Source organism: Apus apus, chromosome 26 (genome assembly GCF_020740795.1).
Source record: "Apus apus isolate bApuApu2 chromosome 26, bApuApu2.pri.cur, whole genome shotgun sequence".
Lineage (NCBI taxonomy): Eukaryota > Metazoa > Chordata > Aves > Apodiformes > Apodidae > Apus > Apus apus.
Window position 1 is genome coordinate 3,378,133 of NC_067307.1, and position 27,238 is coordinate 3,405,370.

Genomic DNA, 27,238 nt, shown 5'->3' on the forward strand with positions numbered 1-27,238 from the left:
TCAGCGGGGACCTGCGGAATAGCAAGAACTGTCCCCTGGGAAGGGTCATCAGCTCGTTGCGCCCCGTCCTCGTTAGAGCTGCCAGGGCTGAGCCCCGAGGTGCTGGGGGGCTCTGGGTGTCCCCCCAGGACCCCTCCTCACCAGCGCAGGAGGAGGGCAATGCCAGCACTAGACCCCCCGCAGCGCAGAGGGGCTCAGGCTAAATGGCCCCCAGGCAGCAAGAGGCTGATTTCTTCTCATCCTGCCCAGTTTCAGGGCCATGGGGAGATTCAAGCAGCTCCCAGCCAAGAACCTTTCACATGTATTTTTTAAAGCAGAAACTCTCCCGATGTGGATGAGCTCGTCCGTCAGGTTTCCCCACTCTGTGAGGTGTTCACTGTGAACTTCCTGCACAGATGGGACCAGCCCAAAAATGCCTTGAGGATGAGGAGCTTAGGGCAGCAGAGGGGTCACGAGGAGGGGACGAGGCCCTTTTGAAACTGCCCTTTCAAAAAAAAAAAAAAAAAGACTCTCAGAAGCTTGGATTTAAGGTATGTTTTATTTTAGTGTTCCACGAAACCAAAAGGCATTTAAAAACAAACACGTACGCAGGCTAAAAGCAGAGTATGAACAGGGAAAAATACATTCAGATCCTTCAATAATAAAACATTTGATTCTTAAGGCTCCTCAGGTCAAGGCAAAGCACCTTGCTGGACAGAAAAAGCCAGCCCCCCCTACAACAAAGACAGGTTTGAGGTACAGGAAAGCAGCTTTTGCTTTCCAGAGATCCAGAGGCACACAGAGGAAATCAATCAATCCTTCATCTTCCTCACTCTTTCAAGGCACAAGAAGCAGCAGCAGTTTTTCAGTAAGATCAACCGGTACCAATCAAAATTAAAACCACCAAGAGCTGAAGGTGCTGTTGAGACCTTCTGCATCTCGGACCCTTCCTTTGCAGAAGAGGGCACAGCAGGAAAATCAACAACCCCTTCAAATCAAAACAGAATGAGAAAAGAGTACCTGAAGTCTTAGAAGACTCTTAATGCTTAAGGCTTGTTCCAGCTCGAGCTTCCCCAGAAGAAACATCCTGTCAGAAAAGCTCCAGACTTTGGTCAGTTTACAGTATTAAAAATGGAACTAACAGCACTTTGTGAATTTCCCAACAACTGTACACAGATCTAGGAGAATATATTAAACTATTCTTCCCTACAATACCACAGTATTTGAGAGTCCCCAGTAGTTTTTAGTGTTTCATGACATCAGTGAGCAGCCTTCTGAGGTTGACAGTCAATCCAGCCGGTCTAGGCCCTCAGTAAAGTGCTTTGCTGTAGGAAAATGGAGTTGGAAACTGGCCCCTTTGGATCAAAGCCAGGAGAGACCCAGCAGACCCTCTCAACTTCCACAGGCAGCAGCGCTTGCTTTGGTCCTCAGCTACCCACTCTTGGTATCTCAAGATACCTCTTCCTTCTAAACCTTCACGGACTCTGATGAATCCCAGAGCTGCCAACAGGCATCAGATTGTTTTGGTCTGTGACAGCTCACCAGAAAAAAATCCAGGTCTGGTTTCCCTGCAAAAGCAGCTTGTCCTGGTGGCTGCTCCATAGTCCAAGGGGACCATCCCCAGTGCAGCCACACCAGGGAGGCAGCCTGGGAGGTTGGATTGTGAAGCAAAGCCAGCTCTTGCACTTAGCTGCTGGAAACCTCCATTCTGAGCAGCCAGGCACTGAGAGAACCCTCCCAGGTCTGAGCTCCAGTTCTGCTCCTCAGGGAGGGTGATCCAGTTCCTCTCATGGCTGAACAAGGCACAACAAAAAGAGCTGTCAGACTGATCCAGGTCGTTCCAAGGTAAGTCCCAGCTCCGAGGTATTTAAATCTAATAAACTGCAATGGTGTAAGAGAAAAATGGTCTCAGAACTCCCAGACAGCAGGAGACAGGGTCCAGACACATGTGCTGTGACCCCCACCCCTGTGCTAGAGCACAGACAGAACCCAGATGTGCCTTTGCCTCCCTCCTTGGAATGACCTTTGGAGCAGGAATGTGCAGTGTGTAAAGAACAGCTTCTGACCCAAAAGGCACCTTCAGCCCCAAGTCCTTTCTGCCATTCCCACGGCAGACAGATGTACCACATCTCCATGCTTCCTGCAGCAGACAATCCTGGAAACCTTCCCCTTGGAGAACTGCTGGGAAACAACACGTACTCTGAGAGACCAACTGAGTGTCACTTCTTCCTTTCCAATCCAAGGTTCAACTTGCATTTAACTTTTAGTGAATTCATTACTTTTACAGTCCACACAGCCCTGGTCTGAAGCACACAGCTTTGGACTTCTCCAGTGTAGTTATTAATTACTTTTCTCTTAAAACAATAAATTCCTTAAGCTCTGCTGTACCAGATTGTATATTGCACTACAACTTAAGGTAATGGAAAGAAGAACCATTGATCTATGAAAGCAGCTACAAAACAAAACCATTAAAAAAAACCCTCATAAAGGATCATCAGTGCCTTGCTGGTGAGCAGAACACATCAAAAACCCTTTGTCCTTCCTATCACAATCAGATGCCTGAACAAATCTTCCCAAATGATGGAAAGAAATGAAAAAATAAGTATGTTATGTTGCCTCCACTTCTGGACCCCATGTAGGAGACCTGATGTCACGACTGATCAGAGAGTTGCTCAAGGCAGAAACAGGAAAGAGGTCACCTTCTGTGAGCAGCACAACCAGTGCCACCAACTTCCCACCGTCTCCTAATTCACCAAACTCCACCAGCAGGAACTCAGCCCTTTGTTCAACCAGTGTCCCAAGAGCTTCTACATCTTCCCAGCCTTTTTGTTTCCAGAGACTGGAACACGCAGGATGTTTGGGGTCTCCTCCATGACTCTGACAAGCAGGTTGTCAATGTAGTCCTCAAGCTCACGCACCTGGAGGTCTCTCTTGGTGATCGTGTCCTTCTGTTTCAAGACCAGCTGGATCAGCTCATCGTGTGTTAGCTGAGCATAAGCATAGCCAGGATCTGAGGGATTGTATTTCTTTGAGAGAGGAGAAAGTCAGGGTCACTACAGACACAGGCACTTAGAACAGCCACAGCAATGCAGCTGGTGGGTGGGATTTAGAGCCCTAATGAACAATGTCCCCCACACAGCGGCTGCAGAGCCACAGCTGCTCTCCAAAAGCATCCTATTTTTTTAAAATACATCATTTTGGAACATCAGTCGTAGCACTTCAGGCTCCAGAAGAGCAGGCTGCTGTGAAAAAACAGCACAGATGCTCCAAAAAATCTGCTCTTCACCCTCCAGCAAACTGGACAGGAACCAGGCAGCTCCTGCCAGCTCCTCCAGCCCAGGGCCAGCCCAGGCATTCCACAGCGTGGTGACATCCAGTGTCATTGCTTCTGGGGACATACAGCACCACACCAGAACACTAATTACAAGTTTTCATCTAATTCAAAACAGCAACAAGTCCATTTGAATCATTAAACTTGCATTTTCTTCTTCTCCCCTTACACCAGAAGGAGGCACTAAAGCTTCTTCGGTGCAAACTCTTCATTTCCCCCCAAAATCCCCTAGGGACAAGAAAGGGACCCAAGTTTTCCCTGCTGACCCAGAGACACTTCCAGCCACTCTGATCAACGTGCTTTGAAGCCGCAAGCCTGGAGGTCTCTTTTGAGGGAAAAATTATGCAAAAAGCCCCTTTAAATCTGAGTGACTGTGAATCTGCACAGCTTGGCTGTGAGGAAGCAGCCAGGCTCTAGGGGCCAGGGCTGGGTGTCTCAACTGCACAGGACATTAATGTGACACCTCACAAGGCCACAGCCCCCTGAGGTGACATCTTCCCACCTTCTCAGCTTTAAGACCTTATTTCAGGGTGACGAGGAGCTCTGGGGACTCATCACAACAAACAGTGATTAATGTGAGACATGAAACTACCTCCAATATGTGAACTCTGACTAAGTTACTGCTTAAGCTGTGGTTTAAAGTGCCATTTTCCTCCATACCTTCATGTTCATCTCCAGCAGCTTTTCATTCATGGTGCTGATGACATTCAGGGTTTTGCTCTGGGTCGTGTTTGCTGTGGCATTCATTGGCTTCACAGGATGGAGTCTGCAACACCAGGAGAGGGTTTTGCTATTTAGGCAGCACATACAACGCCAGCACTACACAGATCTTCAGACTAAAAGCAAATACAGCAAGAAATTGAGGAAAATTCCTACCCTTTTCCATCTCCAGAGAGATTAGAGATGCAGCTTTGGGAAGGCAAGGTGTTCCTGTCTGAGCTACAGGCTTTTTGTAAGAACACTCCAGTTCTCTTTGGACTGAAGGCACTGGAGATAAAGCAGCAGTGACACGGGACAGAACACCCTGAGTGGCACCTCCCAAAAGAAAAGCCTGGTCAGTCTGCACCTGAGGGCAGCACACAGCAGTTGTTACTGTCATCTCTCCTGCACTTGTATTTGAGCCTGACTTTCCTACTAAAAACATATTTGTGGTTCTTGGAATGTATCAGATACTTCAACTGTCCCAGGACAAGGAAGTATTTCGACTTTTCCAATCTGAACTTGCACCAGAAGCTGGCAAAAAGCACAATCCTCATTTGCTCGAGCAGGGCTCATATTGTCAGTCTTCACACAGGAAGGAAATTTTACTTGTATCTCAGCCCAGAAGTGTCCCAGACCCAACCTGGAGCTCTGTAGATGAAGTTCTGAGGGCTGGCAGGTCAGGGGCACTGGGGGCTGGAGGGGCTGCGGAGCTGTGGGAAGCAGGCATTCCTGGGAGAGCCTTCAGCTGCAGCACTGCCAGGCTCAGGAGCCCAGCTCGGCCAGGAAAGGAAGCACCCTGGTTTATCTGGCTTCCTGTGACCCTTCTCCCATTTCTGGAAAATGGATGACCTGCAGTCCATTTCCCCAGGTGGATGAAATGACCCTATTGCTTCAATTCTGACCAAGTCATCCTAACATTCTTCCTCAGAGGTGGCACTGTGACAAACGGCAGGTCCCTGCGTGTGCTCTGGGCACCTCAAATAGCTGCTCAGTTCTCTCTGCTGCCAGCAATGATGCCATGCTGGCATGACAGGACCCAGGCCCAAACAAATCCAGGGAGCAGGGGAAGTTAAGGCTGTAGGATGCCAGGTCACTGCAAAGCAGAGTCAGCTCCTGCAGCTGGAGGGACAGATCTGTGCTCACAGGGGGAAAAAGCAGAACAGCAAAGCTCCCGTCAGCTCTGAGGCACTTGCTGTGCCTGTGCCACGTTCTCTCACCTGTGCTTAGGAGACAGGGTTTCACCACCCTGCTGAGTTTGGTTAGGGTATGTCTCAGAGGGTGAAACCCATGCCTGAAGAAGCTTCTTCTTGCCCGAATTTGGTGCTTTATCAGCGGAGCCCTCGGCTGTTGGCTTTTTCGGAGACTCTGCTCTACGACTTGGGGTGTCAGAGGGGAGAGAAGGAGAGGAGGAGCAGGGCTGGGGAGGGCTTGACAGGGAGGAAGAGGAGAGAGAAGGCTCAGAGAAGTCAGACTCTGCACGCTCCTCAACACCTGCACTTATTTTCAGTTCTTCTTTCTCAAACTGACTATTACACCCCCTGGAAGGAGGCGTCACAGCAGAGCCTGAGTCAGCCACCTGGCTGGTGACCCTGGGAGTGTCCCCTCTGGCAGGCAGCACGGGCACGCTGCTGGGCTGAGCAGCACCAGCACCTTCTCCTCCTGGAGCAGCCAGGGTCCCTTGGGCTGCAGCAGAGCCACCCAAGTGCTCCCGCAGCTCTTCCTGCAAAGGCTTTACATCTGGGGACTGCTTTCCACTCTCTGAAATGGTTCTGTCACCTGCGGTGACACCAAAGCTCTCAGTGACACCAGAGCTGTCCTGAGTGTCACCCAGCAGCTCGTCATCTGAGCCTCCCTCTGGAATAACGGGAAGACCGGCCAGTTTGGAACTACAGTCTCCAGGAATGGGAAGGGCAGACTTCAGATCCAAGAGGCAGTCAAATGAGTTGTCATCACCTTCACTTTTTAGATGCCTATTTCTGCTGTTACCCCTGAGTGCCACTGGTGGAGTGACAGTCTCCACTGAGCCACCCGGGGGGATGCACCCGCCAGGATCTGAGGCTTTAGGCAGCCCAGGAGCAGATTTGACACCATCACCTGAGGAAGGGACATCACCACTGAGCTCACCAGCCTGAGGAACCACTGGGCACTTCTTGGGTGTCAAAGATCTCCGTGGTGCTGGCTTTGGAGTGACCAGCCCCTCACTGTCAGCACCCCCCATATCAGCGTCCCCAGGGGACTGTGGCCAAGCTCCTGAGGTTGGTTTGGCAGATCCTCCTTGAGGACCTTCACATTCCTGCCCACCAAAACCCTCATCACCTGATGTAGGACCCTCTGATCCACGAAGGAAAAGGGACACGTTGCTTAGCTGACTTCTTTTCAAGGAAGTCTCAGCCTGAAGCTGAGGAGAATCACTCTGCTGCTTTGGGGCCAGACCAGGGCTGTCAGAAGGGGTGCTGGGGGGACCTGGTGCAGCTCTGACATTACCAGTTAAACCTGCACCTGCGGAGCTCCCTAAAGCACTGGGACCAGAGCCCTTCAGCTCAGCAGGGTGCTCTGCTGAGGAACACTCTCCATCACTAGGCAGGCAGCAAGGGGAAGAACTATCAGCAGCTTTGAAAGCTGGCGTGTCTGGTTCCCACCCCAGCTTGGATACAAAAGGATTATTGACATGGAAATGACAGTGGGAGGAGAGAGAAGGTGCAGGTGGGTGAGAAGGACCCCAGGACAACAGATCGGAGCTCCCAGCACCCTGGCCCCAGTCAGAGGTAAAAGGATTATTAGCACTAGCAGAGGCCTGCCCAGGAAGAGGCACTTTGGGAGCTGCAAGCTGATGGGATGCAGGGTCTGGAGCTGTGGGTGCCCTGCCCCATGTGGGGCTGAAGGGGTTCTTGCCACTCAAATGCTCTGCAGCAGGAGGAGAAGTAGCAGCAGATGCAGGAGAACTAGTCATGTTTTCTGAGTCTGGCACTTGGGTTTCTGTTTCCAGTTTAGAAACAAAAGGATTATTGTCCCTGCTGCTATGGTGCACAGAAAGAAAAGCAGGGAAGGAATCAGGTGCAAGAGTAGGAAGCGTGGCTTTGGGTTCCTCCTCTGAAGACACGCCCAGTCTGCAAAAAGGGACAAAAAACTCGCATGTGACTTGCGGATGCAACACGAGGCAGGAACAGACAAGCTCCAGCACCAGACTCCACCAACTCCCAACTCTGGAGAGGAATTACACTTCCAAAGACCTCAGAGCCTATCCATGGGCTTGACACACTTAAACATGTCCCTACAGAGCCCTTCATTTATGTCAGAAGGCCTCTGCTGCAGAGGTTGCACAGGTACTGCTGAGGATGCTCTTAAGCACCATCTTCCGCATCCCAAGCAATTGTATTAGTGCATGAGACACTGAAACATGAGAAGCACTGAAAATGAGGAGTTAGACGCAGACACAAACCGTAGCCTTATTAGCAGGACACACACACAAACACAGGCACCTGGAGGATGAAGGAGCAGAATTTTCGAAAAAGCCTCACGTGTAAATTCACACAAATGTCCCTCCTGTTGCTGTGACTGATGCCAAAAGCAGAAGGGCTCCAGGATTATTAACACTTTTGAAGACCACAGCCAAATGCGTAAGAGGAAAGTCGAGATGTTAGACCTGATGTTTCAGCCCCTGGGCAGGCTCAAGTGGCACAGCTCAGACAGAAGTTAGTTTCTGCAAGAGACCCAGCAAGAAAAATGGCCCCTACAGCACCTGCAGAGATGTTTGCACCCTCAAAACTGCTATTTTGGCATCACTTCCAAGGAACACCCCTCTACTGTTCTCTTTTTTCATACTGAGAGAGAACCTGGAGTTACTATTTGTTACCAAAGGGCCCAATGGGCAGGTTAAACCCTCCAGAGGCCCCGCAGAGCAGGGTGCCTGGTGGGAAGAGCTCTGGAGCAGGAGGCAGTGCTGATCCTGCCATGCTCTGGAGCCAACAGGACTGACCTGGGTTTCACTGCTCTGGTCTTGGCTGGTGCAGCAGCTTTCTCAGGTTTCCGTTCCTCCTCAAAAGGGTTCAGTGGCTGCTTGTTTGCCAAGACCTCTTCTGCAGGGTGACTGTCTCCTGAGGGATTCCCTCTGCTTACATCTGGTGGAAGCTCAAGACCTTTGGCCTCTTGTTCACTCTTCTCTTCTGGATCTTTGTTCTCCTCATCCTGCAGGGTCCTGTTGGAAATATTCTCAGCAGTGCTGGTCTTCCCTGCTTCCTTCTTCCCTGTGACTAGGGACAGCAAGGCAGGCTTTTTGTGGTCTGGTTTCTTGGTCTCCTTCACAGCCTCAACACTTGGAGGAGGGCTGATTTCCAGGTGTTCTTCACTGCTGAGCAGTTTGTACGATGGCAAAGTCATAGATTTAAAGGTCTCCAAGGATGAAGACCCAGAGAAAGCCTGACTAGGAGATGTTCTTCCTGTCTCTTCAGGTCCTTTAGTAGATCTGGAAGACAGGTTCTCTTCTGAAGCAAAGAGATGCTTCCTCCGGAAGTTGTGAGGAGAAGGGGAAGAGGCTGGAGTGCTGTCCTTTGTCATGCTCTCCTCCATATAGACATGAGTGCCATTGATGCACAGACTGGACTTGGAAACGGGGTCACTTTTGGATTTAAGGCCACTGAATAAAGAGAGGCCTTCTTTCTTGGTGTGGCTTGTAGCTGCTAGGTTTAGCTGCCTGCTGTCCAAAGTTGCTGTTTTACGAGACTTAAATAAAGGAGAAGGAGAGGACTTTTCTTCCAGGGCACTTCCAAAGGCTTCTGGAAAAAATAAACAGGGAGAAATTCAAGATGCAAGAAGACCCTTTCCTCTGGCACTCACAACTGACAGGCTCTGCTCCATGGTCATAGATGGATCACAGCAACAGAAAAACAGCACGTGTGACTGCACCAGCCACTTCCAAACCTCCCGGATCCCCTGCCACTGCCACCAGCCTCTCCAGACTGGATCACACACACCACTCAGTGCCCTGAAGCCACCCCAGATCACTGGTGGTGAGAATCACCACTGGTACAGCCCCTCACTTTGTGCTGAAGTCCTACGTGCAGACCTGCCACCATGGACAGAAGTGACTGACTGTCTGTGGTTTGCTCAGTAAGAAGAATTTAACCAGTACTCTAAAAAGTGGGAGAAGTGCCAGAAAACCTCTGGAGAAAGGCTTTGAACTTGGACAGGGAGGTGGTTGCCAATACTCACTGTCTGAGGCTGGAGAGGTCTCGGACTCCTCCTCATCCCATTGCGACTGGAAGTCGCTGGGCCGGAGCCGAACCCTCTGGGTGAGGGGCTGCTGGGTGGGCAGGACTGACATGGACTGGGAGAGGGAGGTCTTCTGCAGGCCAGGTTTGGAAAAGAGTGTTTTGAACTTGGATTTCTTCTTCTCCTTCTCCTTCTCCACCGACTCATCTTCGCTGTCAGCAGGGGAGTGGGTGGTGCTGGGAATGACGGCCGAGGCCGTGTCGGAGAGGGCACTGCTCCTCTTCCCCTTCAGCTTGTCCTTCAGCTTCCCGAAGGGGGAGCGGGGTTTGTCCTTCATGGACAGGTCAAACATGCTGGCTGTCATGTTGCTCCTCATGAACTGGATATCCACTTCAATCTCCCCTCTCTCCTTTTCTTTCTTCCCTGGCTTGGAGCGAAGCTTGTACCACCTGCAGGAACAAGGAGACTTCTTTTACAAACAAGTTCTCGAGGGGCACGGGTGATGCAGAACAACAGAGAGCATTTATGTTTTAAAAACCAATTAAGCCTACAGTGTAGGGGAAAAAAAAAAAGAAAAAGAAAAGCCTTTAATCTTACAACTACGTCATAATCACAGGGCCCAAGGTGCCAAGGAACACACTTCTGGTTGTTAATAGAAAGTTCTTAGTAACATTTGTTTTAAAATCCGGACCAGGAAGGGTTAAAAAAGAAGGAGCACAGCCTGGAATTCCTCTATGCCAGCTCAGCCGCTCTCTTCTGTGCTTTTATCTGGCTTCCAGGAGGCCAAGACTTCAAAGTGGGTGTGAAAGCAGCAGCCTCAGAGCCCAAACTGGTCCCAGAGGGCTTGCACACAGTCCCACACCCTCATACCTTTCATTCCAGCTCGTTTCCAGTCGCTATCTTAATGCCTCTTCAGCTAAGGAACCCTCATCAAAACAAGAGAGCCAAACCAAGCCTGACAGACATCTGGGGATTTCCACTCACTCCCAGGAACTCGTGACTGGAGCGCACCAGGGAGGACGGTCGTGACAGGTAGGACATTATCCCTCTCTGAAGTGCAGCTCCAGAACATCCAGTGTGAAGGGCTCAGGGCTCCCTGAGCTGCAGAGCCACCGCACCCGCTCAGTTACCACACTGGGGTCAGCAAAGAACGTGCCCAGCACTGCACACCAGGGCCTTCTGTCTATTGCTGGAGCCACAAGCTTCCCAACTGCACAGAACTGATAGGAATGGCCGCCTGGAAAACGCTGGCTCCTGGAAAATGCTGGCTCCTGGAAAATGCTGGCTTCCTCCTCCCCACCAGCTGCTACAGGAAGATAAAGGGAATGAGCAGAGTATGCTAATGTGCCTCTCCAGCAAATTTGAACCTCATGCCTTTGAGGGTGCACTGGAGACAATGGGAGAGAAGAGGGAAAGGCAATTTGCTTCACAGAAAATTCAAAACTAATGAGCATTAAGGAGGAGATGAATTCAGAAACCTGATACAGAGAAACACTTCAGAGGGAAATGAAGGCTCCAGCACCACACGGCAGTTGGGTGTTCAGACCTCAGGATACAAAACACCAGGACCAGGGAGAAGATTTTATAAGGAGATGTTTGGCGGGGTCAGGTCCTTGGAGCCACAAACCCACAGCAGCAGCAGCAGCAAGGGACACAGAAACCCTCTGCCTTTAGTGCAGCACTGGGCACTTTTGTTCTAACCCATGTGATTTCCAGGGGCATCCTGTGCTTGTTCAGTGGCACAACAATTCCCTCTGCCTGCTCTCTGCCTCGGGGAAAGTGCAGGCATCCAAAACACAAGCTGCATCCAAAACACAAGCTACGTGTTCAGTGACAGGCAGCTTGGCCCCAAAGCACAGCCATCCTTTGAGCAGCAGGCTGCTACCTCCACCTCAGAACGGCTGAAAGTATGTACTGACAACATCCCCCCCTCAAACTACGAAATATAAAATCTTATTGATTTCATTTATTAGTGTGTACCTGCCAACCAACATGCATTTACTATCCAAATAAAACCAGAGCTTTCTGGCTGTCTCGTCACCCTGGCAGCTAAGTGATGAGAAAAGAAATGGGATTCAAAAGGACAAGTTTTCCCAGGAATGTTTTTTTCCTCCCCCTCTTTTGTCGTGGCCCAGATGCAAAGGAGCCAGCCTGGGAGGCTGGCAGGGCTGACTCCCTGACCTCTGCAGATCACACTCTGCAGTGTAAACACATCCACGCTTGGCACAACCCTCACCACAGCCACCTGGTAATTAGGGCTTGACACCTTTGTCCAGAAACACACGCTGAGACCCAGACAGTGTTCATACCTGGATCTGCTCGGGTGAGGAGAGGAAGGTGACTCACCAGCCACCTCAACCCACATCACAAGGCTGCTGACTCCCAGTAAAACCCTCCCAGTAACGCCCTGGGATTTCAGCCCGTCCCGGTGTTTATGTTCAAAGGAGCAGGTATGACACAGAGCATCCAAGGAAGAGCCTCCTGGCCCCGTGTCCTGCTGACGGCAGTGAAGTCTAACACTAAATTATCTGCTCTTACACGCGCTTAGACTCTGCTAAGTGTTTATTAAGAAAAGTACATCAACAGCTGGCTGCTCAGCCTCTGTCCCAGGAGTTATCAACACCTTACGTCTCTCAGGTGCCAGGCTTTCCCAGGGCACAGTCAGTGCTGGGGTGTAAACATTCACCAAAATCACACCCAAGCTCGAGGCAGGGCTGGCCAGCAAATGAACCCAGAACTCTTGGCCTTCTCTAAGGGGCCAGAGCTATGGGGTCACCCCGCGGCCTCTCACGGGGCGTGAGGGGTCCCTGTGGGGCACCGGGTCCCCCCCTTAGAACCCTAGTCCCTGTGGGGCACAGGGTGCCCCCCAAGAACCCCAGTCCCTGTGGGGCACAGGGTCCGCCCCCAGACCCTCCCCATCCCTCTCCGCAGCCCCCGGGGGGCACAGACTCCCCGCCATCCCTCTCCCCGACGTCCCCTCACGACCCCCGGGCCCACCTGCTGTGCCTCCGGCCGCCCTCGCCCCGCAGAGCCGCCAGGTCGACCTCGGCGCGTCCCAGGAACTTGTCGAGGCCGACGAGGGCGCGGTGCAGCACGGTGAGGCGGAGCGCGGCGGGCCGCGGCGGCAGCTCGAAGGTGGCCTCCTCCCGCCAGAGCGGCTGGCCCTGGCACCGCTCCGCCACCGACGTGCAGAACTTCTCGCGGCCCAGCGCCATCACGGTGTAGGCGTCGCTGCCGCCGGGCCCCGCCGCCGCCTTGGCCCGCAGCCCCCGCGCCCGCAGCACGGTCACCTGGACGTGGGTGGGCACCCAGGCGGGCGCCGGGCCCGACATGGCGGCGGGAGCGGAGCGGGGGGAGCGGGGGGAGCGGTGCGGGGGCCCCGGGAGCGGAGCGGGGAGCGGGGGGAGCGGGGAGCGGGGAGCGGCGCGGCTGCCGGGGCGGCGCGTGGGGCCCGCCCCTCTCGCGAGAGCTGGGCAGGGCGGGCGGGGAGGGGCGGGGACGGCGGCGACAGGTGTGTGCAGGTGTGTGCAGGTGTGCACATGTGTACGTACAGGCCTGTGCAGGTGTATGTACAGCTGTGTACATGTGTACGTACAGGTGCGGGCAGGTGTGTACAGGTGTACGTACAGGTGTGCGCAGGTGTGCAGGTGTGCGCACGTGTACGTACAGGTGTGCACAGGTGTGTGCAGGAGTACAGGTGTGTACAGATGGATGTACAGGTGCGTGCAGGTGTACATACAGGTGTGCATGTGTGTACACGTGTATGTACAGGTGTGTACAGGAGTACAGGTGTGTACAGGTGTGCACATATGTGTACATGTGTACATACAAGCGTACAAGTGTTTACGGGTGTATGTACAGGTGTGTACAGGAGTACAGGTGTGTATATGTGTATGTACAGGTATGTACAGGTGTATGTACAGCTGTGTACATGTGTATGTACAGGTGTGTACAGGAGTATGTACGGAGGTATGTACAGGTGTATACAGGTGTTATGGTGTACAGGAGCATACAGGTGTGTACAGGTCAGTGTACAGGCAAGTTCAGGGGTGCAGGTGTATGTACAGTTGCATGTACAGGGGTACAAGTGTGTGCAGGTGCAGGGGGCACAGGTGTGTTTACAGGTGGGTACAGGTGTGCAGGGGTTTGTACAGGGGTGTGCAGGTGTATGTGAAGGTGTGTACTGGTATGTAAAGGTATGTACAGGTGTGTATAGTTGTGTAAATATATATATACAGGTGTAAAAAACGTGAAGATGTGGTGCTTGGGAACATGGTTTAAGCACTGGACTTGGTAGAGCTGGGTTATGGTTGGACTCCATGATCTTAAAGGTCTTTTCCAACCAGAATGATTCTGTGATTCCATACAGGTGTGTATAGGTGTACGGGGCCTAGGTACAGGGGTTTGTAAAGGTGTGTACAGGTATGTACAGGTGCATGTACAGGGGGTACAGGAGTGTACAGTGCATGTAAAGGTGTGTACAGGTGTATGTACAGGGGAGCACTGGGTTGTGCAGGGCGTGTGTTCAGATTTGTACCTACAAATGCAGGTACAAGGGGTGTACGTGCAGGTGTGTGCATGTACAGGTGTGTGTACAGGTGTGTGTACAGGTGTGCGCAGCATGTTCAGGGATGTGCAGGGGGAGCAAACTGACCTGTCCTGGCACCAGCTCTGTCCCCCTGCCTGCTCTGAGGCCTCGGGAAAAGTGCTGGCGTTTCCCTGAACCCGATCTCGCAGAGAACTGCCATTTCCCCCGCCCAGCAGGCAATTTAGCGAGCTGTGGGATTCATTTAATGAAGCAGGCAGCTGCTCACAGCCAGAACCCAGCCCAGCACTCCTCACCTCTTCCCCACGGGCCCATTTCCTTCATTAATTTACAGTAATGACCCGGAGTGGTCCCGAAGCGAAGCGCGCAGCCTGCCCACAGGGCTGGGCGCTGCGTCCCCAGGGAGCTCTGCTCCCCCACCCCACCCCATCCCTGGTGTGCAGCTGGGGATCACTGGGGTGACTTCGGAGATAAAAGCTGTAACAAATGTGTTTTTGCTCCTGTCCTGGAGGCGACAGGAACTCGGGGAGCAGGGTGGAGCACCCCAAGGCAGGGCAGGCATGGGGAAGGCTGCTGCAGCAGGCGCTGCAAACCCCGGGGTGCGCAGCTGGGCTCCCTGCGCCTCCCATCCCACGGCAGCAAGGAGAGCTCTGCCACGCACAGGATGATGCGCACGGACACGGGGGGCCTGGGGGGCAAGACCCCAGCCTCAGAGCACGGCAGCCCCACAGTTTTTGGTGGGGATGATCCTCCTCTTGCAGGCGAACATCTTGCGGAGCTCGCCGCGGAAGCGGTCGTGCAGCCAGGCGTAGAGGAAGGGGTTGCAGCAGGAGGAGCTCATGGCGAACCAGTGGCAGAGCAGCTGGATCAGGAGGAAGTAGTGCTTGTTGATGAGGTTGATGTCGATGTCCCGGATGATGTTGAAGACATGGATGGGGAGCCAGCAGACCCCAAAAGCTGCCACCACCAGCACGATGAGGCGGAAGATCTTCCTCTTCCTCAGGCGGTCAAACTCGGCTTGGCTCTGCGTGGGGTGCCCGGGCACCACCCGGTTCCTCAGCTTGACTGAGATGCAGATGTAGGAGAGGGAGACGGCAGAGAGGGGCAGGATGTAGGTGACAATGAGGGTGCCGTAGGCGTAGGCCAGGCGCTGCGTCTCCTGCTCCATCCAGAACTCCTCGCAGATGGCAAAGCCCTCCTGCTGAAACTCCACGTGGTACGTGTGGGCGATGGCGGGGGCCACCAGCCCGCAGGAGAGCAGCCAGATGCCCCCCACCACCAAGATGCAGCTGGTGACCGAGAGGCGCTTCTTCAGGGGGTGCACGGTGGCGTAGTACCTGTGGGGAGAGACATGGCAGAGCCCAGGGCAAGGGGTGGCTGGACCATAATTCCATTTTGTGCAGCTCTTTCAGAGAGCAGCAGCTCAGTCCTGGCGCAGCCCGCAGTGCTGGCTGCTCAGCATTGCATGGTTTGCTCTCACAGTGTTGCCACACACGACACACCATGTCATACTGCAGCGTTCAGCTGTGCAATGTGCAGCCCTGTTCCCACTGGCAGCTCAGCCTGTGCCTTGCTCACGGGCTCCTGCTGAAGTCTGAGACCAGCAGAGCCCTGGCATAGCCTCATGCTCCCCCCTTGGGCTAAAATCATCCTTTGGGACAAATTCCAATGACATTTTATGAACTTGCTGAGGTTGGTACAACCTGGAGAAACAAGCGAATAATTTTCACCCCAAAAAGCAGCTTTGCTGAAGGAAGTTCTCAAAGGAGCAACACCAGCACTCCTGGGGACATCCCAAGCCCATGGCGAGAGCAGCACAGCTCCACCAGCAGTCCCAGCTTTCTCAGCTACTCTGCTCAAGTCCTCCTTTTTTTTTTTTTTGCCCTTCCCCTCAAGGTTCTGCCCCATTCTCTGCAGCACAGAGGCATGGGAGGCACTCCCAGTGCTGCTGGCATCACACCAGTCCCCCCAGGGTTTGAAGCCCCTTTCAGGAGATGAGGTCTCTGTGGAAACCACCATACAAACCACCACCCCCTCTGTGATGCACACGTGCTGTCCACCCTGGGGCCAGAACATGATGTGATTTGGGTGCAGATTTATCCAGCAAAGTATGACAAGCCAGCTGCAAACTCCAGCGAGTCCTTGTGCCAGAGTGCCAGGAGCACGGAGCTGGCCACGGGTGGGCTGGGTTTCCATAGAGGTGGCTGCATCCAGGCAGGCAGGAAACCACACATCACCACTTCCCAGTGGAACCCCATGGCCAGCCCCACACCCCGCTCTGCTTCCACCACCCATGGCCAAGCCCTGATGCATAAGGCTGCAGAGAGACTGCAAAGATCCCCTCAATTTTTCCCTTTTCCAATTTTGAGTATTTGGCACTTAACACCCCGAGCGGAGCAAACAGCAGGTTGAGAGGACCCGGGGGAGGTGACAGACCCAGACCCAAACACCATCCACTTACCTGTCAACAGCGATGGCCGTGAGCGTGAAGACGGAGACGTAGACTGTCATGGGCTGCATCAGGAAAACAAAGTAGCACAAAAACTTCCCAAAAACCCAGCCCTGGGGGTTGAAGGCGTAGGCCAGGGTGAAGGGCACGCAGGTGGCGCACATCAGCATGTCAGAGAAGGCCAGGTTCCCAATGAAGAAGTTGGTGACGTTGTGCATCTTCTTGGTCTTGCAGATGACGTAGAGGAGCAGGTAGTTGCCAAAGATGCCGACGAGGACAACCAGGGTGTAGCAGGGGATGATGAGGGGTTTGAAGGACTGGATGAGCTGCACCCCAGTGAACTGTGCGCTGGCATTGGAGCCATTCTGCAGGGAGAGCTTGTGGAGGGTGGCGTTGGCTGTGTCCCCCTCCATGACTATGGCTGAGACCTGAGAAACCCCTCGTTTTGGCCAGCCTCAGCACCCCAGAATCTGTCATTTGCAGGTTTCAGGCATCTGAGGGACACATCCTTGCTCCTGGTCAGGGCTTTGCTGTGGCTGTGCCCCCCGCAGCTGCACAGACCCTGCTCCACACCTGGGGAGGCTCCTCAGGATCACGGCTTTGTCCTGCAGGCTCCTGCGGAGGGAAACCAGGCTCAGAAATGGAGTGCTGCTGGTGAGCAGCCCTGTGCCCAGAGGGACAGACAGCCCCGGGCTGGGCTGTAGTGACAGCTCTGGCAGAAAAGGGGAGAAGGAGAAAGGGGCCTGTGGGAATCACTTACCGCAGCCTGGCCTCAGCAACACCTCTTGAAACGGAGCATTTGCAGCAGCCCTGCCTCTGCCCCAGCCCCGGCAGCTGCTGGCAGGAGGAGAAGGGAAGCAGCAGCTGAGCCAGAAAATCGCTCCTAATGTTTCTGGAAATAACAAAGGACATGAATGGATAAACAAATAAGGATGCTCTGCTAGTTTTGCCCTGCCTCAAAGCCTCATGCGCCTGCAGCCGGTTCTTCATCCCCTAACATGATTAGCCAGGCTCTCCTCCAGAGCCAGGGCTGGCAGCTGGGGGCTGGGGGCTGCTCTGGGGGGCTCAGTCACAGTGTTCCCATGGCCACTGGCACAGCAACGCCAGGTGCTCATGGAATCAGCTGCTGAGGGAAGGGGATGGGGTCAAGGAGAAAATTCAGGGGTAAAAATTAGATCTGTCCTGGCAGACAGGTCCCTCCCTTGGGCAGCAAGGTCAGTGCTCACTGTTGGACCCCCTGTGCAGCCTTCCCTTCCTCCTCCTGAATCATCTCACACCTGCTGCTCTCCAACTTTAATTTCCTGGGCTATTTCCATATATTAACTCCCACTCTTCACCAGCACAGGACTTGCTGCCCTGATTATTATTTCTGTCTATACCAGATGTTATTTCACCCTTTAGCAGACCCCCCCCCAAAGCTCCACAGTCCCAATTTGCATTAATTGAGGTTTTTTACTGACTTCCCTGCACCCACCTGCTTTCCCCCTGCCGTGTGCAAGGCACCCCACCTCACCCAACACCTTGGGAGGCAGAAGAGGTGTTTCAGAATAAAGTGCCTTGTAGCAAACATCTGCTGCTGAATCCAAAGCTGTGCAATTGCCTCCCCCCCCCCCCAGCCAGCCCCATGCTGCTCCTTGTTCTGCTTGGGGAGGGATTTTGCCAGCTGAGCATCAGCAGGTGAAACTCCCTCCATAAATAAACTGCCGGGTGCAGGGGCCTCCTCCTGAGCCACATCCTCAGACCCACGCATGTCCCCAGACCAAGGGCAGCTTTTCCAAAGGATGCACCTGCAGCAAAGAATTACATTGTGCCATCCAGCAGCAGTTAAAGGCTAGGCAGGCTCTGGCTTGGGGGCTGCCCTGGGGGTGCAGAGAGGAGTGGACCCCCCCGATGATCTCCTGCCAGGCCAGGCAGCTTGGCTGTGCCCCCCTTCTGCCAGCACAGAGGGGGACCCAGGCAAAACAATTTCAACTGGGCAAAATATAACTTATTTTATTTTATTGCAGTTAATGCAAGCTTCTTGTGCTTGGCATGGACATAGAGACAGCAGAAAATGTAAATAATTAAAAGGTATTTGGGGAGATGCCTCCCTTGTCCTCAGACCCAGGCCTCCTCCTGCTCTTTCTGCTCCACACTGGAGATAACTGGGCACTCATGGACATCAATGGGGTGTTGAGATTTGCACTATTGCTTACTCATGGGTGAGCTAATGGGGTGCTCATGCATCGAGTAATTGGCCACTTATGCACAAAATAAAACAACATTCCTGCATTTATTAGTTGGGTGCTCGTGCAAAAAGGCAGGAGAGATTGTGACTGGTGAGGAGCCAGCCTGGAGCAGAGAAAGGCACAAACATCTCAGCAGAGCCTGGGGGGAGTCCTGGCTTCCTAGGGGGGCCTTGTACAGCTCCTCTGGGCTGCAGGTTGTGAGTGTGAACATCTGGAGGGTGTGCACACAGCTGGAGCTCCCCCAGACTGCTCCCAGCCCAGCCAGGCAGGGGTGCTGCCACACTTGGGACTGTGGCTGTGGTACTGCCCAGCCCAGCACCATCAAGCTTATCCCTCTGTGCAAAGCCCAAACTCCTGAGGAACAAGTTAGCATCAAAGAAACTTCGGAAGCAGCTTTTGGCCTGGCAGGAGGATCTTCTGCATTAAAACTTCATTCTCGCATCCCCCTTCTCTGCCAAAACCCATCACAGTTATTCTCCTGAGAAGGTCTCTAAGCCACCAGGCTCAGAAGTGACAGTCCTGCTTTGGTGTCACAGGCTGGACCTGTCCTGTCTTGCTAACGCTGTGATGGGCTTGGGGTGACAAGGGGACATCCCTGCCACGGGGGAAATGGAGCCAGTTTCCTTGTGGGTGGGAGGACACAGCACCAGCAGACACACACAGTTTGCCCAGGGCCACATCCTGCGCCAGATGGGCACACTCTTGTTTGTGCCTGTTTTGTCCCTATGACGTTGGGACTCTTACCTGTTAATTACCTGGCAGCTGCCATGGTTCTGCCAAAGCCCTCCAGGAGATGCTGCCACACATGTGGCAAGCGTGTGGATGCGGGAAGGAGGACAGAGCATTTCCTCAGCACCCACCCTTCCCACCACTGGCTGCAGCCATGGTTCTCTGGGTCTCATGCTGCACTGACAGCATGACCAGACTCCAGCAAGGGGCTGTGGCTCGTGCAGGGTGACACTTCTGTCCCCACACTCCCGCTGGGGAGTTTCTCCATCGGCGATCCGCCCGGCGTGGCGGCAGCAGCTTGTGCAGTTTGCTGCCGGGTGCCCCCTCGACACACTCTGGGGTTGAAGAGGGCACTGTGCAAACTTGCTGGCACTGACCTAAATCCGCTTTTCTTTTCTTTATGGATTTCTTTATAGGGCTTAATGTCTGAATGCAGCTGCTGGAACTCGCCGGGCAGCGGCATTCAGGGGGTTTCCAGCTAACAGCACACTTCATTCCTGCCTGAGGAATTAGGAGTGATGAATTCCTCAGCCTTTACTCCTGCTTCTGGGCAGAGGGCACCCCTGCCTGCACCCAGCACCCACAGAACCCCCCCCAGGATGGGCAGTGGGGGCTGCATCACCCCCCAGATCATGCAGCACACTCTGGCCCCCGCAAGCCTTGGCAGCAGAGTGCACGGGAGAACCGGCACCCCTCGGGAAAGGCATCGCCACCCTGACTGACTCTGGGCAGCAGAGGGTCCCAGAGCAGAAAATAAGGCAAAATCACCTGTTTTGACGAGAAATGCAGCAGTCGTGGCTCTGCTCCTCTCTCCAGAAGTAGCAAATGCAGCCGGTGTGCTGGGAGCAAGGTGAGGGCAGGGAAAAGCTGGGGGAATGAATTGCTCGTTATAGTTTCGCTCTCCCCCCTCTCTCACCCTCAGGGCCTGGGGCTGGGCACAGCAGCAGCTTCCTGCTCCCTGCCCCTCAAACCCCGGGAAGGGGCTCAGGGGGCACACTTGCCTTGAAGGATCTGTTGCCAGAAAAACCCCTTCCCGGGGTGCAGGCTGCGTGCAGTCACCCTGCAATCCTGTCCCCTTGTGTCCCCTCAGGTGCCCAAGCCCTGGCACAGCCCACGCTGGCCGCTGACGTGTGCCAGGCTGCAGCCCATCAGGGCTGGCTGCTGGTGTCACCCAGGCCCATCTCTGGCCTCTCCCAAGCCATTACTGCATGACGGCAGCAATCTTCCCAACAGCTCATCTATTTTTATATTATAAGTGGGGAAAACAAAAAAAAAAGACCCATGAGCCCCTTTCCCAGCCCACCCTGCCTGCAGACTCTGGGCTCCCCTTCAAAGTCCACCTCCCTGCCAGGTAATAGCATGTGCATAATGGATTTGGGCAATTTTCTTTATTAGGATTTTTAATTATGTTATTTCAGTGACTGCCTGCTCTGGGGGAGCTTTTGGCTGCGTTTCCTGGGCTGCTGTGAAGACAGCAACACGATTTTGCCTTGTGGATTCAGCAAGGCTCCAGACCCCTGGTGAGCAGCACAACTTGAAGCATCAGGGCCATTGTGGAATACATTTTCCTGAGAGGAGGCAGGAAAGGAGGGACAAGACAGAAGACAAGAAGTCTGGCGTGGAGCACCAGAGCACAGCTCAGACCAACTCCAGGGTATTTGCACATTTTCTTTATTGTTACTGCAATAGAAGAGGCAAAAAGCATTTCTGGTAGGAGTGGATGGGGCAGGGAGAGGAGACGAGGGATGATATTCAAAGCTCAGACAGTTCATGTCCTGCTTCAAGGATTCATCCTGTTTGGCACAAGACACTGGCAGCTCCTGGTGTCCACACCATCATGTCATCTCCATTCCCAGAGCTGCCAAGTCTGCCCCAAGCTGCATCTTTTCTAGGGTGCTCCATCGTTATCCTCATCACTTACATCTGCATCTGAAAGCTCTTCCTCGTGGGCTTTGGACTTGGCATAATCTTCCACTGGGGAGGAGATAGAGGGCTGCAGCAGGAGGGGTGGCCTGACCCCCTGAGGGAGGTGGAACACCCCCCTGCACACAGTGATCCCACCCCACACCTGGAGCAGCAGCTTGGCCACCAGCCCACTTGTGACAACTGAGAGCCAGCATGGACAGCACTGACCCCCCCAAGAGAGAAGCAGACCTGCTGGGGGCACAAGCTACCACCAAAGTCACTGTGGGAGCCAGGAACATCCCCAGGGCCCCCCAGCCTCCACCCAAGCCCAGCACTCACAGGTGATGTGCTGCCCACTGAGGTAGACCGGCCCAGCTCCGCACTGGAGCACGAAGGTGACGGGAGGGACCAGCTCCAGACCTTTGAGGCTGATCTGCAAAGAGTTGGAGCTCAGAGACCCCTGAGGCCAGCCCAGGGTGACACTGTTGCCCCTCAGCCAGGGACTGCCCTTACCATGGGGAGCACCGCGGCCCGCAGCGCTGCGATGGGCACTGGTTTGTCTCCACAGGTGTTTTTGGAATTGACGGCCACCACGTGCAGCTCGTCCTGGGCCTCAGCCCCCAGGCAGACCTGCAGAGCCCAGCACAGACCCTGTGGCAGGGAGCTCAGGCATCAGCCCACCTCACTGCTGGCCACAGGCTCACTCCAACAGGTTCCTTGGCAAGCCTCACCGTTTTCAGCAGGATCAAGTGCTCCAGGAAGTCATCGTCCTCCTTCACCAGGCAGCTCCGGGTGCCCAGGTCCAGCTGGCAGCCTGCAGGGACACAGCTGTGTGTCCCCCTGCCCCTCAGGCAAGCTGAAAGCAAAGGGGAGGTTTTCCCCATGCATTCGCCATGGGAAAGGGGAATTCCTGCCCCATGCACACCCACCCCAGGTGACCACAGGGCACAGCCACTGATCCCCCCACTCATTTCCTGCAGTAGCCCAGGCTGGGCAGCTCCATACCCCACAGGGCAGCAACTGGCCGCTTCGACAGCAACTGAGAGAAGGGAGAAGAGCTGCTCATTCCCCACAGCAGATCCAACACCAGCAGCAGAAACCAGCTCCTGGGGAACAAGCACTGGAGAAAACAGCATTCAGCTGCTCTGGAGTAGAAACACAAGGAAGAAAAGTGACTTTGGAGCACCAAGAGCAAACCCCCCCAGTCCCAAAAGCCCAGAGCCAGGACAGCAGTGTGCCCAGCTCAGAAGGAGCTGACCCCCAGCCCAGCAGCCTGCACCCAAGGAGAGCAGCACTCAGTGCTGGTGGCTAATAAAGGCTAAGGGGGTGCAGGATATGAATGCAGTGCAGGTGCTTCTGGAGAGCAGGTGGAACCAATGCACCCAGCACCTGTCATCCCGACCCAGCCCCAGGACTCACAGAAGACCAGCCTGAAGGTAGGAGCAACTCCACTTGAGCAAACTTTGTCATAAAACACAAATCCCAGGCTGGGAGGGAACAGGGATCATCTGGTCCAGCCTCTCTAGCATGGTCTAGACAGGGTGCCCAGGGTGCCCTCTGCCCGTGGCTTTTGGGAGGGCTAATGAACAGCTCCAGGGCTGGTACTGGGCTTTGTCCCCTCAGCTGTCACTGCAGGCTGGGGGCACGCAGGACCTGCTTGTGCTGAAGCGCCAGGAGGTGGCACTGGGCAGCTCTGCACGGGCTCTGGGGAGGGACACAGCAGTCGGGGCAGCTTGGGGCGCTGCAGCTGCCTGGAGTGTCCTAGTGCTCCAGGCATTCTCCTGGCTCTCTGCCTCTCCCAGGCAAATGTTCACACTGGTACAAAACCCCTGAATTATGGTGGGATGGTGGTGCCAACAGCCCTGGCAGGGGAGATGCTCCCTGAGCCCTGGGCAGCCCCTTGGGAATCACCCCTCTGCTCGGCACAGATTTGAAGGCATTGCAGGGTTTCCAAGGTTTATTTCACACAGAGGGTGGGGGGAGACAAACCAGTACAAAAACTTTACAGTCCCTGGGACATATTTACAACCAGCGTTATCCCCACAGTCCCCGTGTGGCAGCCACCTCAGCGGGGCTGCACCGGCCCTGTCACCCCTCCTCCCTGTATCAGCAGCACAGAGGTTTAAAGCAAGAGCTTGACCCCCTGCCCCGCTCCCCACGTACCCAGAACAGCCTGTGGGGGCCTCGGGGTGAAAACTGCCCTCCCTCCTGCCCCGACTGCTGCTCCAAAAGCTTCATCCACGCCCACCCCCTAGTTCCTGAATGGCATGAAAACACAGACATCTGCCCTGGGTGAGAGGAAGAAATGGGAGGAGATTTGACAAGAGTATCATTCACATTTTTTTCCCAGTCCCTCTGCTCAGAGCGCTCCCCTGTGCATCTTCTTGGCTAAAGGTATCTCTGTGGCTCCTGGGATCACACCCAGCCCTGGGAATGCAGAGGCTGTGGGGAGGGATGGAGCAGAGATCCAGGAAAGGGCTTGTGCCTGCAGGAACCTCTTCTCCCCTTCCTGATGGGCTGTCTGAAACCTCCTGGGGGTAGAACTCGTCCCCCATCTGCACTGGGAGCACAGGCATGTCCTGGAGGCTGTGCTGCCTCTTGGCAAGCTGCTCTGGAGCTTTTTCCCAGCTGGCTCCAGCTCTCCAGCACCAACAGCACGGAGGAGCCGACTCTTCAGGCCCTGCAGTGACCACAAGTGCTCCTCTCTGGGTTGGTGTGTGCTCTGAAGGGTCCTTTCAGCACCGTTGTCCCTAGTGCCTCTCCTCTGTCCCCTTTGCCATGCTCGGCCCTGCAAGAAGAGGGGTGGGATGTGACACAGCATCACCCACCTGGCTCAACCCTTCAGCTGCACAGGGACAGGGACCTGAATCCACTGCCCTAGGGGGAAAGGATGCAGTGGGCATAGAGCAGGATTGGATCCAGGACTGGAGCTGGGTGAAAAGCACCCTGTCTAAGGTCTGGAGGTCCAGCAAATGGAGGTTAAAGTGTGCCAGGCAGGGAGATGCCAGCAGACAGCCGGGCTGGTGCCAGGCTCACGTGCCTGGCCAAAGGCTGCACTCCCCCAGGGAAGGCAGTGGCCAAAGCGGGCAGAGGAGACGCGGTCCCCGGCGGGGGGGCACACTCACTGGTGTCCCGGCTCTTGGCTGCTCCCCGTCAGATGGAAGGACCCACTGGTGTCTCTCTGCCGCCAAACCTTAAACAGGAGAGCAGAGAGCATGAGGAGCCCAGACTTCTCCCAGCATTTACCCATCCTGTGTTCCCAGGGTGGGTGAATCCTTCCCCAGAACAGGAAACATTTTCTGGTGCCTCTTCTTGCACATCTCTGCCGGCAGCAGCTCTGCCTGTGCCTGCTGGCAGGAACCTCTCCTGCCTCTGGGCATCAGGGCTTCTGGACCAGAGAGAGCAAGTTAAAATCCACAGCGATCAGTTCAAATTTTGTCATCCTACTAAAAACTCAGAGGAGGGAAAACCCACCCTGTAATTTGCAGCAGATGTGAGCCCAGGTAAGGGCACGGGCTGGCAGGGCAGACCTGTGGCACAGGTGTCCCTGCCAGCCCATCTCCATCCACTGATGGCAGCGAGGGATGGAGGGTGACAAAACCAACTCCCTTCCCAGAGGGACAGTCTGTCGAGGGCAAGCGACCCACAGAGCCCAGGCTGGCAACAGCCACCCTCTGGCTGCCCCACTGCAGGGGGGCTCCCCTCTTTTCTTTCTTGAAAAGCAGAAATTGGGAGTGAGGGGAGGAGGGGGGAATCCCAGGGGTTGGGACAACTTTGTGTTCAGCCAGTTTGATTCCCTGTTCACCACCAGTGTGTTCTTTACTGAGAAGAGCAGCCCCTGTCCTAGTGGGCTGGGGTTTTCCCCAGGAAGGGACAAAGTGGGATAGGGCTGGGACATCAGCTCTGCAGCCCAGTATGGGGGTCTTGGCTCTTAGGGGGCTGAAAGGCAGAGGGAGAGGGTTCCCAGACCCCCAGCCCAGCACGTCTCCCATGCACTCCAGGGTCAGCCTGCCCCCCAGCTCTGGGATCTACCTGCCCTGGCCCCTCCATCGACATTCCCCCTGTCCTCCTGGTCACACCCCACAAGTCTGGTCCCCTGAAGCCCCCTGTGCCAGCGCTTGTGGGTACTTACTCATCAAGCTGTGAGCACAGCGTGGTCTGGGTGCCCTGTGGCCAGGACTCACCCAGGGGCCGCTGCTGGTGCCCCCTGCCCTGGGACAGGCTGGTCTCCTCTGTCCGGCTGCTGCAGCCACTGCTGCTGCCACTGTCCTGAGCCTCGCCATCCTCCCCAGGGCACGCAGGGGCTGATGCCTTGCTGCTCTCTGTGGGGCCACCCTGGGGGCTGAAGGCACAGGGGCAGTGCTGCAGGTCCTGTGCCAGGGCGTGGAGCCGGCGGTCGGCGCGGCGCGGGCAGCACAGCAGCTTGCGGAAGGCGCTCCTGAAGTCGGGGCTGCGGCAGTAGATGATGGGGTTGAAGGCTGAGTTGACGTAGCCCAGCCAGTTGAGGAAGAGGAAGAGCTGATCTGGCACCAGGGGCCGGCAGAAGACCTTGATGATGTTGGCCACGAAGAAGGGCAGCCAGCAGAGCGTGAAGGTGCCCATGATGATGCCCAGGGTCTTGAGTGCCTTGTGCTCCTTGATGGCCAGCAGACGGGAGGGCCGTCGCCGCCGGCCGCCCCTGGGGCTGGGGCTGGGGGGCTCCTGCAGGAACCTCACCTTGTCCTTGCTGATGAGCTGGACGTGCCGCGTGGCCACAGCGAAGACGCGGACGTAGACAAAGATCATGACGAGCAGAGGCACGTAGAAGGAGATGGTGGAGGAGACGATGGCGTAGGTCATGTTGGTGACAAAGTCGCAGCAGCGCGGGTCATTGTAGCAGCGCACCGCCTGCTCGTCCGCCCTGTCTCGCCACCAGTGGTTCATGATGGGGAGGAAGGAGATGAAGGCAGAGATGGCCCAGACCAGGCACACCACGGCCCGTGCCCGGCCCTTGGTCACCAGCGCCTCGTACTGCAGGGGCGAGGTGACGGCGAGGTAGCGATCCACGGCGATGGCGCACAGCGTCTCGATGCTGGCTGTGACGCACAGCACGTCCAGCGAGGTCCACAGCTCACACACCATCGTCCCGTAGGGCCAGTGCCCACTCAGCAGGATGGTGGCCCCCGGCGGCACCACCAGCAAGCCCATGATGAGGTCGGCGCAGGCCAGCGAGGTGATGAAGACGTTGGTCATGGTCTGCAGCCGCGGCGTCTTGGCGATGGCCACGATCACCAGCAAGTTGCCGGCCACGATGACCAGCACGGTGAGGCTCAGGGCAGCCCCCACCGCCCACTGCCGGCTCAGGCTGGTGGCCCCACTGCAGTTGTTGCCACTGCCCAGCGCTGCTGCCCCCCAAGAGCTGCCATTGCTGGCGGGCAAGGGGGTCATCTCGGCCGGGTGGGGGGGGCTCAGTTCCCGCAACCCCGACCGGAGCCCGCAGCAGCCCTCGGGGCGGACCGGCAGGGCCGGGCTCCCCTCCGCGCCGCTCCAGGGGCTGCCGGCGGGAGGAGGAGCCTTTAAAGGCGGGGGGCGGCCCCGGGCTGCCCCGCTCCGGAGATCCATGAAAGAACTGGCTGCGGCACCGCCCCCCCCCTCTGGCCGGGCACCCCCCGGCCCGCCCCGCTCCCCCCGGCTTCCCCGCGGGGCATCCCGTGCGCTCCAGCCCTTCTCCATGTGCCCATCACCCTGTGTCCCTGTCCCCACACCATCCACCCTGTTCTCCGCACACCCCGCACTGTGCTGCAGACACTCCAGCCCCCCACGATGTGCCCTGGTCCTTCCCTGTGCACCCCCTGCCCTGCACCCTCCACCCTGCACCCCCCTCCTTATGTACCCCTCTCCACACAGCCCCCACCGTGTTCGGTGGGCAGGTTGGCCCTTGGGGGGGGACAGTAACACCCCTGTCCCCTGCCATCAGCAGAGGGATGGCAAGGTGGCAGCCCCACTCCAAAAGGTGACATCCAGGGCATCCCACACTCACTTTCTCTCCCACATTTGTTGCCCAAACCCCCTTCCTAGCAGATGGAGTAGCACGGGCAGAGTTTAGCTGATCCCTGTTCTGCCTTGGGTGGGTGCTGGTGCTCTGGAGACCCCTACCCATGTTTCCTTCTCCACTTGCAGGG

At 55.5% G+C, this 27,238-nt stretch overlaps 4 protein-coding genes across 5 annotated transcripts; all 4 read right to left on the reverse strand.

Annotated features, from left to right (window-relative positions):
• Positions 1–519: 519 nt before the first annotated feature.
• RAB11FIP1 (RAB11 family interacting protein 1) lies at positions 520–12,567 on the reverse strand. 2 transcript variants are annotated; one of them, XM_051640947.1, is made up of 6 exons: positions 12,218–12,567; positions 9,221–9,669; positions 7,989–8,784; positions 5,230–7,119; positions 3,971–4,076; positions 520–3,005 (listed from the first exon to the last, which is right to left on the reverse strand). In XM_051640947.1, exons 1-6 carry the CDS (start codon positions 12,550–12,552, stop codon positions 2,787–2,789), a joined length of 3,795 nt encoding a protein of 1,264 aa, XP_051496907.1. In that variant the 5' UTR covers positions 12,553–12,567; the 3' UTR covers positions 520–2,786. The 2 variants fall into 2 exon arrangements, with proteins under 2 accessions (XP_051496907.1, XP_051496908.1); XM_051640948.1 differs by lacking the exon at positions 5,230–7,119.
• A 1,902-nt stretch (positions 12,568–14,469) lies between these two features.
• On the reverse strand, positions 14,470–16,628 carry LOC127394716 (prolactin-releasing peptide receptor-like). The gene is made up of 2 exons (XM_051640856.1): positions 16,228–16,628; positions 14,470–15,103 (listed from the first exon to the last, which is right to left on the reverse strand). Exons 1-2 carry the CDS (start codon positions 16,626–16,628, stop codon positions 14,476–14,478), a joined length of 1,029 nt encoding a protein of 342 aa, XP_051496816.1. The 3' UTR covers positions 14,470–14,475.
• A 4,432-nt stretch (positions 16,629–21,060) lies between these two features.
• On the reverse strand, positions 21,061–22,248 carry LOC127394655 (nucleoplasmin-like). Its single transcript, XM_051640751.1, has 5 exons — positions 22,083–22,248; positions 21,809–21,891; positions 21,591–21,707; positions 21,417–21,510; positions 21,061–21,146 (listed from the first exon to the last, which is right to left on the reverse strand). The coding sequence occupies exons 1-5, from the start codon at positions 22,141–22,143 to the stop codon at positions 21,061–21,063; spliced, it is 441 nt and encodes a 146-aa protein (XP_051496711.1). The 5' UTR covers positions 22,144–22,248.
• Positions 22,249–24,230: 1,982 nt separating this feature from the next.
• On the reverse strand, positions 24,231–26,504 carry ADRB3 (adrenoceptor beta 3). Its single transcript, XM_051640821.1, has 2 exons — positions 25,210–26,504; positions 24,231–24,270 (listed from the first exon to the last, which is right to left on the reverse strand). The coding sequence occupies exons 1-2, from the start codon at positions 26,502–26,504 to the stop codon at positions 24,231–24,233; spliced, it is 1,335 nt and encodes a 444-aa protein (XP_051496781.1).
• Between the last annotated feature and the right edge of the window lie 734 nt (positions 26,505–27,238).